At 43.7% G+C, this 13,929-nt stretch overlaps 1 protein-coding gene across 2 annotated transcripts; it reads left to right on the top strand.

Moving 5' to 3' along the window:
* The first annotated feature begins 9,492 nt into the window (after window positions 1-9,492).
* LOC147882428 (pentatricopeptide repeat-containing protein At3g57430, chloroplastic-like) lies at window positions 9,493-13,657 on the top strand. Of its 2 annotated transcripts, none has more exons than XM_087400851.1 (3): window positions 9,493-9,747; window positions 9,892-9,991; window positions 10,275-13,657. In XM_087400851.1, the coding sequence occupies exon 3, from the start codon at window positions 10,380-10,382 to the stop codon at window positions 12,417-12,419; it is 2,040 nt and encodes a 679-aa protein (XP_087256977.1). In that variant the 5' UTR covers window positions 9,493-9,747; window positions 9,892-9,991; window positions 10,275-10,379; the 3' UTR covers window positions 12,420-13,657. The 2 variants fall into 2 exon arrangements, with proteins under 2 accessions (XP_087256977.1, XP_087256975.1); XM_087400849.1 differs by having other exon boundaries at window positions 10,169-13,657.
* Window positions 13,658-13,929: the final 272 nt, after the last annotated feature.

Here is a 13,929-nt window from a genome sequence, read left to right as displayed (position 1 = left end):
TTTAGTAAGTTTCAAACTCTGTTCCATGGGAGTGGTTGCAATCTTGCAATCTGCCATATGAAACTTCTTCAGGAGACTGTCAACATACTTGAGCTGACTCATGAATGTGCTATCTGAATCTTTCTAGAACTCAATTCCAAGACAATAGTGCATAAGTCCAAGATCTTTCATGTCGAACTCTACAGATAAGTCTTGTTTCAGTTTTTTTATGAAGCTATCCTTGCTTCCTGTCACAATCAGATCATCTACGTACAAAAGTGCAATAGTAATGTCTTCCCCTTGAACTTTGTAGTAGAGAGTATGATCTACATTGGAATTCATGTATCCCAGATCAGCAAAATATTTGTCGATTCTATTGTACCAACTTTTGGGGGCTTGTTTTAAGCCGTAGAGGCTTTTATTGAGATGGCAAACCTTATTCTCCTTTCCTGGTTCAACATAACCTGCTGGTTGTTGCATGTAGACTTCCTCATCTAGATAACCATTGAGAAATGCATTCTTGACATCGAGCTGGTGCACATTCCATTTGCTGAGCGTCGCTAGTGATATCAAGAACCATATAGAATCCATCTTTGCTACTGGAGCATAATTCTCATCATAATCCTGACCATATTGTTGTACAAATCCTTTTGCAACTAGTTTGGCTTTGTATCTTTGAATACTGCCATCTGGATTGTGCTTCACTTTGTATACCCATTTGTTTGTTATGGCCTTCTTTCCTAGTGGAAGGTCGCATAATTCCCAAGTATTATTCTTATACAAAGCATCCATTTCTTCATTCATAGCAGTTTGCCATTCTGGCTTGTCTACTGCATCTTCGAAGTACGCTGGCTCTTCTGTAGCCATGATGGTAGTCATAAGAGCATAGTTGGTGGTTTCCACCTGAATTGCTTTGCCTTTCTCAGCATATGTTAATTTGGCTAGAGGTCTACTTTCCCTAGTAGACCATTTGAGCTGCTGTGGCTCTGCTTGTGGTGTTGCTGGCAATTCTTGCTCTTCTTCATCAATTTGTTCTGTCGATGACTATGAAGTTGATGCTTCTATCTCCTGTGTAGGTGAGGTTTTCCATTCTGATTCCTCATCACAGATTACATCTCTGGAGATAATGACTTTGTAGGTGATGGGATCATACAATTTGTATGCTTTGCTTTCTTCACTGTAGCCAACCATGATGCATTTGTGTGACTTTGTATCCAATTTTCTGTGATGATCATCATGTATGTGGGCATATGCTATGCAACCAAATATGTAGAGATGCCCAATGTGTGGCTTGTGTCCAGTGAATGCTTCATAAGGAGTCATACCCTGTATCGGTTCGATAGGAAGCCCATTAAGCAAGTAGTTTGCTGTAGCTATTGCTTCTGCCCAATACTGATTTCGAAGATGCTTTTCACTAAGCATTGCTCTAGCACTGTCTGCTAAAGTCCCATTCTTCCTTTCAGCTCTTGCATTCTGCTGAGGAGTATCTGCACATGTGAATTGTCTTCGAATGCCGTGATTTCTGCAAAAGTTCATGAATGCGGAAGACATGTATTCACCTCCTCTATCTGATCTCATGACTTTGATCTTTCTGCCTGTCTGGTTTTCTACCATGGATTTGAATTCTTGAAATCTGGAAAACACTTCAGATTTCTCTTTCAGAAAGTAGACCCAACAATATCTGCTGTAGTCGTCGACGATGAAAGTCAAGTAGTAAAGTGAACCATTGATGCTGCGGGTCTGGGCATAACCCCACACATCTGTATGTATCAAATCAAGAATACCTCATGCATGAGAGGTACTTCTGACAAAATTGGTTCGCTTTTGTTTGCCAAAGCAACATGCTTCGCAAACTTTTCCAAGAAACTATAGCTTCGGAATCCCAATTGCCATATTCTGATTCCTGAGATCTAACAAGTACTTGAAGTTGACATGACCATATCTCTTGTGCCATTTTGCAGATAGTGGCATCTATTGCGGTTGAGCTGACATGGCATGCTTATTTGGTACTATAGCTAGCATTCTGTATAAGCGTCCTTCCTTGACACCTTTTGCTACTAGTTGACATCTTTTGGATTTGTCTCTGATAGTGCATTCATCACCATCAAAGATGACTTTGTAATTGTGTTCCGTCATTTGACCTACTGACAAAAGGTTCTTGCTGACTTTTGTACTAGTGAAATTGTTCATAGGGATAACACCCGTCCCTTGAACTGGATTCGGTGTATTGTCTGCTATGTAGATGACATTTTGCTAACCTTCTAATGGTTTCATCTCTGTGAACCATTCCTGATGATTTGTCATGTGAGATGATGCACCGTTGTCGATATACCAAGGATCCCGTTCCACTTGGTTGACTTGATAGCTGAAATCCTCTTTGGGATTGAAATCAGTGTCTAGGTACACTGTCTAGGTACACTGTATTAGTTTGATGCAATTCCTCGCTTGCAAGAAACATATTTCCATGTTCATTTGCAAAATGACTGTGAATAGAATGTCCACCACGATGATTTCCACTGCCTCAGGAATTCCCTTGATTACTGCTGGATTGACCGCTGGTCATACTGCTTCTTGCGGCAATCTCTTTCATAGTGTCCAAACTTGTGACAATAGTTGCACTGAATTTTTGACACATTGGTGGATGCATTCCCTCGTCCTTGAAATCTTCCTTGGTTGGAATGATTTCCTCTTTGCTGATTCTGATGTTGCTGAGGATGATGCTGATGCTGATGTTGATGCTGACTTTGATTTTATTGCTGATGATGATGACCACTTTTCTGATATGATCTACCTCTGCCTTTGCCTTTGCCTCTACTTTTGTCTGAAGCTGTGAATGCCTGATCATTAGAATGACCTTTTCGAGCTTGAATAGCTTGAGTTCTGAGTTCTTCACCAAGTAGAACTGACTGAAGTTCTTCCAGTGTTGGAATTTGCCATTGGATGATAATACTCTGGACTAGATTCTCGTATCCCTCTCCTAGTCTATTCAAAATGACTTGAACCATTTCTGCGGGGTTCATAGTCTCTCCTACTACTGCAAGTTGATTGTTGTAGTCTTTTATGCGTAGTACATAAGCATGACCGGTTTCACTGCTGTTGCGAAAACTCTGGTTGATCTGGTTTCTCAAGGTGAGAATCTTGGATGTGTTCTTGGACTCGTAGAGAGCTGCGAATACATCCCATGCTTCTTTTGATGTCTTGACAGTGTTGAGCTGTCCTAGCATGACATCTTGCACATTTTGCTTGATCAGGTGATAGGCATACTTGTCTTTCTTATCCCATTCTGCTTGAGCTCGGGCAATGGCACGATCTACTACTAGTGCGAAAACTATTTGTGTAGCTGTAGATGCCATTGTAGATCCCATTGCTGGTGCTGTGACAACAGATGGAGTCGAGCTACTGGTGGCTAGATTGTCCAATGGTCTAGGTGTAGACCCATCGACATACTCCCATTTGTCTTGAAGTACAAGAATGGTCTCCATTCGGTATTTCGATGTACCGTAATTGGAGTTGTCTAACTTAGCAGATGCCTCTAGATTGAGGTTGCTAGTCGACATGATGCAAGAAATGTACTCAAAAGTGTCGTGAAAATCTCTGTATGAATTAACTGCAAATACACTGACTATGCCAAGTGAAATCTCTGTACCATCGATGAAGATAGAACTACAAAATATGAAATCTGATATGTATTACAAGGCTTGTGGCAATGATGCCAAGAATAGCCAAGAGGCTTTGCAAGGCTGAAATCATGTGCATGATGCCGTGAGATAGCCGAATAGGCTTTACAATGGTGGCATGTGTGTGTGAAATCAAATGCTATTTGCCCACTGAAACAATCTGCAATGCCTCTGAACTCTGAAGTCTGCTCACTGAACTGATGAACGTAAGGTTTTAGGTAATGTAATGATGTGAAACCGTGTGTGAGCATATGGACTGACTCCAAGTAGGTACTAGTCGGGAATTTCGGGCATGGCTTAGATTGGCAACTTGGGGAAATTCAAAGCGTTCCCTCTATGGCGATCTAGTCTACTCTGATCTAGATCTATACCAACTATCGATCGATGAAAGAACATCAAATAATTCCTTTTCTTTTGTTCTTTTTAAGTGCTGGGTCAGATGCATCGATGTAGAGGCAAATGTGCGTGAAGGAAGTGGTTTTGTCGGCGAGGCTCAAATGTGAGTGTAACTTGCATTGAAATGTGTGTGTGATTTGATGAGCGTGTAGAGCACGAAAAAACGAGCGACTTTCCTTTTTGGAGTGCCCTCAAATTCTTCTTGGATCAAGAAATATGACTTGATCCAGGTGGAGGGGCAAAAGGAGTGAAATGTGCTCAATGATGATGTGTCATTGTGGGTCACATGTAGTGATGATGTGGCATTGTGCCTAGTAAGAGGTGTGCCAGTGAAGTCCTATGCTGAGGTGGTAGGAGTGGTCACATGAAGTGACTGTAGAGCACTATGTGTGCCTGCAGAGTTAGTGCTGACTGGACAGCTGAGGTGGCACAGATAATGATGTCAGCAAGGTGACATGGCAATGTGGTAGGGTGATGTGTCTTGATGATATGGCTGCCACCGTCCCAAGTGACATGGCAGATAGGATGAGGGTTGATGATGTGGCAATCGGCTACCACGTGTCAGGATAATATGGTGATGTGGCACGTTGAGCAAGGATGATGACATGGCAGATAAGGTCTGCTGATGTGGTAGTGTAGATAGGGGTGCCATGTGGCTTAAGCTAGTTGTGCCACATGTTAATAGGTGAGAGGGCCTTATCTACCACATGGCAAATAAGATGACATGGCACACGGGCCACGTGTCGCCTTGTGGTGTGGTGACCCTAGAGATAGGTTAGGTGCCATGTGTCAATAAAAGGACTATCAGAATCTTTTGAGATTCTAACAGAATCTATAAAGATTTCATCCTCATTTCCATCGAGGCCATGCAGGAGTTGAATCTTGGAGATGCCGATTCCGATGCACTGGTCCGTTGTGAGGCAGCCCGTGGCTGTGTCATAGTAGAGGCTGTGTGAAGCATTCGTTGGAGGTCCATAGCTATGATGGAAGGTTCTGCTCTAGGCTATGGCAGAGCGAAGCGATGGAGGCTGCCCATTGTTTGGCATGTCAATTGTAGTCTTCCGTTAAAGGATAAGGCCCGTGAGTACGTGCTATGTGACGAGGGAGCCCGTGAGCTCTGGTGAGGTGGCTGAAGACCTATGAATAGTCGATGGAGAGTCCCATTGCCTTGGCATTGCTATTGGCAGTGGCTGAGAGCCTTGTTATGGCGTGGGAGCTGCTACTATCATTTGGACAAGTGTTAGCTAGTTCAAGCCCGTACAGCTACTGTAGGGAGGTGACGGTCGTAAGGAGGCCATGAAGACACTTACTGCATGGGCAGTCCCAGGCTGTTGAGTCATGCGATGCAAGAAGAGAGCTCTTTTGCAATGGAGGCGCTGCAGTTTGGGATAGCCATGGATGAAGACCTTTGATGGAGGCGGCCCATTGGCCCTATTGGAGATGAGCCCTAGTTGTAGAGCTAGCTTTTGGAGTTATTGTAGCAGCAGAGCATTGTGGCTGCATGAGCGTTGTGGCTGTAGAAGGGTCGATGGCTTTGTAGGGCAGCTCTTGGGTCGAGGCTAGAGCTCGCTTTAGTAGCAGGTAGCTAGTTTCTTATCGATGTAGTTTGTAGAAGCACAGCTGGGCTGAACACTTTGCAGTCAAGGCCTCAGAGTAGTTGGAGAGGTTGCTCGCTTTCTCTCTCTCTCATTCTAGAGAACCAAGATCATCTCTCTCTCCGAAAAGAAAAGATCTCTCAAGAAGTGAATCAAAGATTTCTCACAATATGAAGAGCCACTCACTCTCACGAAAGAATGAATGAAATAGAGAGTCAAATGAATCTCTCAATGAAATGAAGGAGCATCTCTCTCTGTCTCACATGGATGGAATTGTTTGATGGAAATTTTCTCTCAATTGAATGAATGGAAACTTTTCTCTATGGAAGTAAACTCTCACAAGAACACTCAAGAAGCTCTCAATCTCGCAATCTCTCATGCTCTCAAGGATCGCAATGCCTGAGCGGAAGGCAAGGGAGCTCTGATACCATGACAAAATATGAAGAGGGGAGAGAAGAGTGGAGATGAGGAGAGAGAGCACACCACAAACGACTAACTGTACACTAGATTTAGTTGAAAAAATAGAATATATACAAACCCATTTAGGGTTAGGGTTAGGGGATCTAACCCTTTCCTTTATAGCACTCTATAAGGTTAGTGCTATGCACATATGATCACGTGATGGTGCTATGCACACATGATCACATGATGTTGAGCATGAACTCTCAACACTCACTGGTACAACAAGCAGATAACAATTCTTGTCCATATCATGTATAATCATTTGCTTGATTCTTCCATGCCTAATGCCAATCTGCTTGATGACTCACAGGAGTCCAAATCAGTGCAACACACTTAACATTTCTACATTTCAAATGATAGAGAACAGGACACCCTATTTGTGCAGCATGCTTTTCTACTACATTGGGAATGGCTGAAAAAGCAAAATCCCCATGCAAAAAATATAAAACAACATTGGGTGTGGTCAGATGGTGCTACCTCTCAATTTAAATCAGCATGTAGATTCTACTTTGTCTCAAGGTTCAAATCCTTGACCGGTCTAGACATGATGTGGAATTTCTTTGGGTCTAGACATGGCAAGGGTGAACATGATGGATGTGGTGTTGTTATTAAGCAAGCTCTATTTAAACACCAATTAGCATGCCCTCAAGAAAAACTCAATGATGTCCATGATGCTATAACATGGCTTATAGCCAACCTCTCCACAGGAGCGCATTCAACATACAGTAAACAAAGCCTTAAGAATATTGTAGTACGTAGAGTGTTCCATGAAGTGAAAGTGGATGAAGTGCAAAGGAGAAGCCGGCACAATTGTGAGAAAATTAAAGGAGTTCGTGGTATGCACAGCATATGGGGCTTTTCAAACAACCAACTGATTAAAACGAGAAAACTTTCTTGTTTTGGCAGTGCGTGCATCATAGGGGATCATGACGATTGTGAGAACATTTCTATAGAGAAGACGTGGGATCGAGTTGAAGTCTTTCCTCTACGTTCAGATGGAATCACAAAAAATGGAGAGAAAAACGACTCGCCATAGTTTGGGGAGAGTTTCGATGACCTCACTAACTATCTGGAAGAGGGGGATAACTTTGTAGCTGTCTCAGATTCTAGGGAGAACAAGGAAGTTGACCCATACTTTCTGTTGCAGTGCACAAAACCTAAGTACAAGGTTGAGGAAACATTTAAGGATAGTTGGGGAACAACCTATGAGAAGTGGGATGTATTAGTCGGAGCTTTTTGGTACAAAAAAACATCCAAGAGGCCGCAATTACGAACTGCTACATAAGAGTCCACAAACATGTGTGTACTCTCATCTAGTAAGAGGTATTAAGTTCCAGATGCAACCTGTCCCACAATAAAAGAAGGGCAAGAGTGTCTTCAAATTGGATTTAGACATGCATGAGCACATCTTGGGGTGTCTTGGAGCAATGGACAAGGACGACTAAGATAGTCTCTTCCCATCCCTCCGTCAACCACCTACCTCAAATTGTACCTCGACGCGCTCCAAACAGAAGCAGAACAAGCCCAGGCTCGAGGTTTGTGGGTCTTTTTCAAAATGGTGCACACTCAATCCACCTTGAGCAATTAGAAGCAGTTGGGGAGTGTCTTTGGACCTGAGCTATGCCTACTCATACTAGGCAAACCTAATGGATGCAGAGGACTATTTGGCTGAGGCACGTTCTCGTCCACAGAGGTTGATACACTGGTCCACGCAACGACCACCACAGTCTAGAAAGGAGCAAACCAAGTGAAGGAAAAACACAAATTTGAGAAGAATTCAAAGGCCTCCACCTTTGTTTGCTGGTTTCTGCCATCTACCACACTTTTCCATCGATCCATCTTTGCTTAATCCTCCCCATAGCCATAGTCATGCTGACATGCCTTAGCTTTGCTTTTCCTCTATGTGTGTGTCTCTCAGTGTGACTTCTGTTGCCTCTTGGCATGTTTACGTGCTCGCTTTTCATTGCCTACAGTTGAGGGACGTGTTTGAGGGGATCGAGGGAGTGTCTCTGTGTGTGCGTGTGTGAGCGAGAAAAAGAGTTTTGCAAAAGAACGTTGTGAAGAGGTAGAGTGAGAGAGAGAAATTTCACAAAAGAGTGTGTTGTGAAGAGGGAGAGCGAGAGGGAGTGGTTTCTGATTTCGCAAAGGAGTGGTGTGAAGAGAGGGAGAGCACTGATTTTCACAAAGCAGTGTTGTAAAGAGGGAGAGCGAGAGGGTTGTTCCTAATTTTCCCCAAGCGGCAATCCAGAATTTGGACCAAAAGGTGCGATTGCCTGCAAAGCAATTGCAGTAGAGTTCCGAGGATGTTGCTGGTCAGATGAGCGCAGATGGAGAGACTAGCGAGTGTAGGGGGGTGGGAGGTGTGAATCATGGGACCAAGCGAGGGCGAGGAGGGAGGAGGTCCAAGACACAGGTATAGAGGGGATGATTTCAAAGAAGAAATTGAGACAGGGGTTGAAACTTAGAAGAGGAGGAGAAGGGGAAGGTGGCACAAGAAGGGGTTGGAAGAGGAGGAGAAGGTAAAAGAACCTAGAATTCCTCAACAAGATAAGTCAAGACAGTAATGACAAAGACAAACCTAAGAAAGGATTGTACCTTCTAGTGGATTTGCTCTCTCTTACGCAGCTCAAGCTCAATCTCAACACCTGATCTCCAATCTCAACAGGATGCACATCTCCCAATTTGAACACAATATCCAATCTCAATAAGATTACACTTTGATGGAGTGGTGAATCTTTTTTTTAATAGGCATGGTAAGCCCAGAAAACTATAAAGCCAACCTAAAAAGCTATAAAGCAAATTATGAAACTCACTCACCCAAAATAGAGTTTCTGAATTTAAAAAATTTCTCCAAAAAATAGGAATAATCACAAAACTTTGCCCCAACTCAATGCTTAAGCAATGTCTCTAAGAGAGCCATTGCTAATAAAAATAATGACAGGCATAGTGAGCATTATTGGGCCCTAAGAAGGCTATGGTTGTTTGGTGAAAAAACCAGGTTGCAGAGGGAGTTTCCAAGCAATTTTCAGATTGTTTACAGAAAGGTGTTCAGACTCTGCAGCTTGAAAATTTGATCTGGTAGCAAGGAGAACTCCCCCACTTGCAATTATTACTCTTGGTTTTCTCCTGGTTTTCAGACTGTTTACAGCCAGACGTTGAGACTCTGCAGCTTGAAAATCTGATGTAGAAGGAAGGGCTCATCAGGCCACCAGTTTTTTCATGGCTTGCAACAAATTTGCTCCTGGTGAACCTGTGGATTGCAAATTGCAGATTTGGGTTCCAACCAAGCCACTCGCATGAACACGCTCTAAGAAAGTCAGCTTGACCAAACACAAAAGAAGAACAGGGAAGGCCGAAACCTTGTTCCCTGATTCCATATCCACCAAATTCGGGGAAACAAACTCAAAAGCATGCAACCACGATTGCCTAAATCAAATTCGTTCTAAATGCACCTTGCATTGGCCATGGAGATCTTTCGAGCGCAAAAGAAACAAAACAACCGAAACCCTTCTCTTCCTTGGGCCTGCTTCTGGACCCTCGTCAGGAGGGGGTGCTGGAAGTGCAGTGTACAAGGAAGAGAGGCGGAAGGGGGGTAGGAGATGAGATGATGCTCAGCCCCATTCAGTACATGCCATCACGTAAGTCTCAGAGAAACAAAACCTGTGCCATTTTGAAAATCCACTTTATTACAAAAGTCACGAGAAAAGTAGAAGGTGAATGCATGCAACACAGGCTGTGCCAACAGCAACGAGGCCTTATGGATTAATGGTGGCTTTGTGCAGGAGGGAACCTGGCTATATGGAGACAAAGTGGAACGTACTCTTCTGTGGAAGTGAGAAATGCCAGTATGCACGGTAGATGTCCTGTGGGTAGGGATGTCAAGTAAGCCTCGAAACACATGCTTTTTGTAACCAGCATCTACATGAACATTTGGTGTTTTAGCTGGCCTAAGATTTTCAAGGGAATTTGAACGTGCCAAATTTTTTCCCGGCTACATTGTCATCGGTCATGCCAAGTCATTGGCATTAATAATTGTTATTGGTTTTTTGGATGTTCCAGAACGTTATGTGAGGAGGGAGGACTCGATGAAGCACTTCACAGAGTGGACATAATGGACCAGCAAGGAATTTCTATTTCAACCAATCTTCTGTATTGGCTTGTGCAGGAGTGTATCAAGAAGAAAGATCTGGTGGCGGGTAGGCATGTGCACAGGCTAATCAGGAGAAGTGGGTTTGCATCAAACAGTTTTCTGGGGAGCCACCTGATTCATATGTTTGCACAGTGTGGGAGTTTGCTGGAAGCAAACAAAATATTCGATGAACTGCCTGAAGCAAGTGTATTCACATGGAACGCTCTTATTTCTGCACATACCAGGCTTGGACAAGGTGAGCAGGCTATTACACTATATCACCAAATGAATCAGTCAAGTGTCAGACCCAACGAGTACATCTTTGTTGCTGTCCTCAAAGCATGTACCAGCATAGCGGCTCTGTCACAGGGGAAATTGCTACATTCCCAAGTTATTGAATGCGGTCTCTGTTCAGAAGTGTACACGTGTAATACGTTAGTTGACATGTATGCTAAATGTGGGACCCTTGATGATGCACGTGTGGTATTTGACAAATTACCAAATCGAAGTCTGGTCACTTGGAATGCAATGATTTCTGGATATGCGCAGAATGGACTTGGTGAGGAGGCTCTCCATCTTTTTCAGCAAATGCAAGAACAAAGATTGAAGCCAGATAATGTCACATACGTGGGCATTCTAAAAGCTTGCACAGGCAGCACAGCTTTAGATCAGGGCAGACTAACTCATGCCCATGCAATTGAAAGTGGATATGAGGGTGATTTGTTTGTGGGAAGCACCCTCATTGACATGTATGCCAAATGTCGTGACCTTGCAGATGCACGGTGTGTGTTTGAGAAGTTGTCAAAGCCGAGTGTTGTGACATGGAATACAATGATTGAGGGATATGTTCAGCATGGGAAAGGTCGGGAGGCTCTGCAAATATTTCACAAAATGCAATCCACAAGCAGGTTACTGGATAAATTTACTTTTGTAAGCATTTTGAAAGCGTGCTCCATCCTAGCAGCCCTAGATGAGGGGAGATTGATTCATGCCTCAATCATCGAGATTGGATTTGAGCTGGATTTATTTGTGGGGAATAGCCTCATTGACATGTATGCCAAATGTGGAAGCATTGATGATGCTTGCAGGCTGTTCACAAGACTTCTGAAGCGGGATGTTGTCACTTGGACTGCAATCATTGGAGCGCATGTCCATCATGGGAATGGTCAGGAGGCCCTTCAACTTTTTCTGCAAATGCAGCACGAGGGTGTAGATCCAAATGAGGTAACCCTGATGAGCATCTTGAAAGCATGTTCTAGCATTACAGCCTTAGGACAGGGCAAGCTCATTCATGCTATCATACTTGAAAGTAATATTGAGTCAGATGTCCTATTCGGTAGTGCCCTTATCAACATGTATTCAAAATGTGGGAGCCTACAAAATGCATGCATAGTTTTTGATAGATTGGTGATGCGAAGTGTAGTGACATGGAGTGCAATGATGACAGCATATGCCCTGCATGGCCAATACGAACTGGCACTGAATTGTTTTAAAGCTATGCAATGTGAAGGCTTGAAGCCAGATGATGCGACATTTGTATGTGTTCTTGCAGCATGCAGTCAAATGGGCCTAATAGATGAAGGCCAGAGTCTTTTCAGATCCATGAATGAAGAACATGCTTTAGCTCCAGCCATGGAGCATTACACATGCATGATTGATCTTCTTGGGCATGCAGGCTGCCTGAGTGAGGCTGAGATTTTATTTGACACTATGCCATTGCAGCCAGACATTGTGGGCTGGATGTCTTTACTTAATAGCTGCCAAAGACATGGCAATGTGGAGGTTGGAAGAAGATGCTTTGATCAGGTTGTGACAATGGAGGGCAGATGTGCTTCTGCTTATGTGCTTATGTCAAACATCTATGTTAATGCTGACATGCAAGAGTATGCTGACAATGTCAATGAGCTGAGACGGTCTGCAAATGTCTGGAAGAAGGCAGGGAGGGCCTTTATCGAGCTTGAGAACCAGGTGCAAAAGTTCATCGTGGGAGAGTCTAGCCACTCACTAAGTGATGACCTCTATGTAAAGTTAAAGAGATTAGGTGTGCAAATGAAGAAGGATGGATATGTGCCGTATTTAAAATCTGTGCTGCAGCCTTGTTTACATGAAGACAAGGTAGTCCATAGTAGACAGAGAACTGGCTTGAAGTATAGGGCCCATGAGTATATTTGGGGGAAGTAAGATAATCTTCAAGTTCGTACTGTCTGTCACAATGCCATGAAGATCGAATCCCAGATGGAAAAATTGTGTGTGGAAGGTGAACAGTAATTGTACAGATTTATAATATGTGCATATGGGCTGTACAATTTTATAGATTACCATTCAATTGTATAGATAGCCACTCAGCTTGGACAAAAGCATCCATGAATCCGTGATCTTTTGTAGAGAGCTGCAGAAATAGACACTGGCACTATAGCAGCATGGTCTACAGGAGCGATCAGTGGGACATGCAGTGAGCCTTGCACATCACACTTTTTTCTTGAGAGGAGCTTTTATGATCGATGCACGAGGACGTTCGACGAGTTGCAGTTCTCTGCATCTTTCCATCCATCTTGGGCATGCCTGCCCAAGATCAGCTTAGTATGAGTGTGCCCATGGACACTTATGGCATGCTCCCCCTAGTCACAGGAGGCAACATGGTCCGGCCATAGGAGAAGGATTGGTTTGTACTGTTTACAACTCAACCAGAATCCTATGCCCACAATCCACCACATAGGGAAACATTTGCAGGTAGCATGCTCAGGCATTGGTCAGACCAGATGTATCTGTACGGATGGATGGTGCCCCATCCTTGGGGAGTGGCACAGGTGTAACGATCCTTTGATGATATGTCATCAGGCACTTCGAGGTCTACCGGGCCCTACTCAAAAAGGTCTGAGATGGAATGCCATTTCATCACCGTGTGATGCTTGGGAGGGATGATGCACGTGGTTATGGAGGGAGTAGTTAACAATTATCCGCCAAGGATGCGAAGGACAAGTTCATGGTGCATAAATTTGGAGGGGAGGCTCAAGCACTTTATGAGTTGTAGGAGTATTACTTGCTAGAAGGCTTTGTGTATGTTCTTGGAGGAAGGGTCCCTTATGGGCCCTTGCTCCAGGGCCCATTCCTCACCACACAGAAGCATAAGGGCACTGTTATGTGCTCCCTTGCTTCACGAAGTGATGAGAAGCAAAAGAAGGTAGCTTGCACAGCTCACGGCCATGTGAGAGAAGGAGCAAGAGCTGCAGAAAAGGAACTTGCTGCAGTGGAGCGGGATTTGGCTGTATTATCTGCACCTCATTTAATATGTGCATAAGCAGCACGATGGAATGGCTATTTGACCTGCACCTCATTCAATACGTGCAGAAAGTGGGTTCTCCTTGAGTGCCCCTCCTTTCCAAGAGGGGCTGAAGAGCTCCAATTTTTGAATTGCTTTGCAAGGATCTCCTTTGTCTTATTCTCTTGAATGGAGTTTGGAGAATCTGATTTGCAAAGCAGGAGCACTCTTAAGTTGGGCCTATGGCCTGCTATCCATTAGGGCTCTTAACCATTCTTGATTTCTGTTTTTTTGGCTTGCCCAAGTGGTGAAGGGCTTAGTGATGCTGTTCCTTTTGAAAGGGAAAAATAAATTTGGCTAATTCTGTCACGTTTTTTCCGTGTTATTCAATTGGAGGTCCATGTGTGTTTGTATTTGGAATTACATTGAACG

This window comes from Dipteris shenzhenensis, chromosome 29 (genome assembly GCF_047967505.1).
Source record: "Dipteris shenzhenensis isolate YYH24624 ecotype China chromosome 29, Dip_SZ_1.0, whole genome shotgun sequence".
NCBI lineage: Eukaryota > Viridiplantae > Streptophyta > Polypodiopsida > Gleicheniales > Dipteridaceae > Dipteris > Dipteris shenzhenensis.
This window is presented reverse-complemented; position numbering and strand designations above follow the sequence as displayed.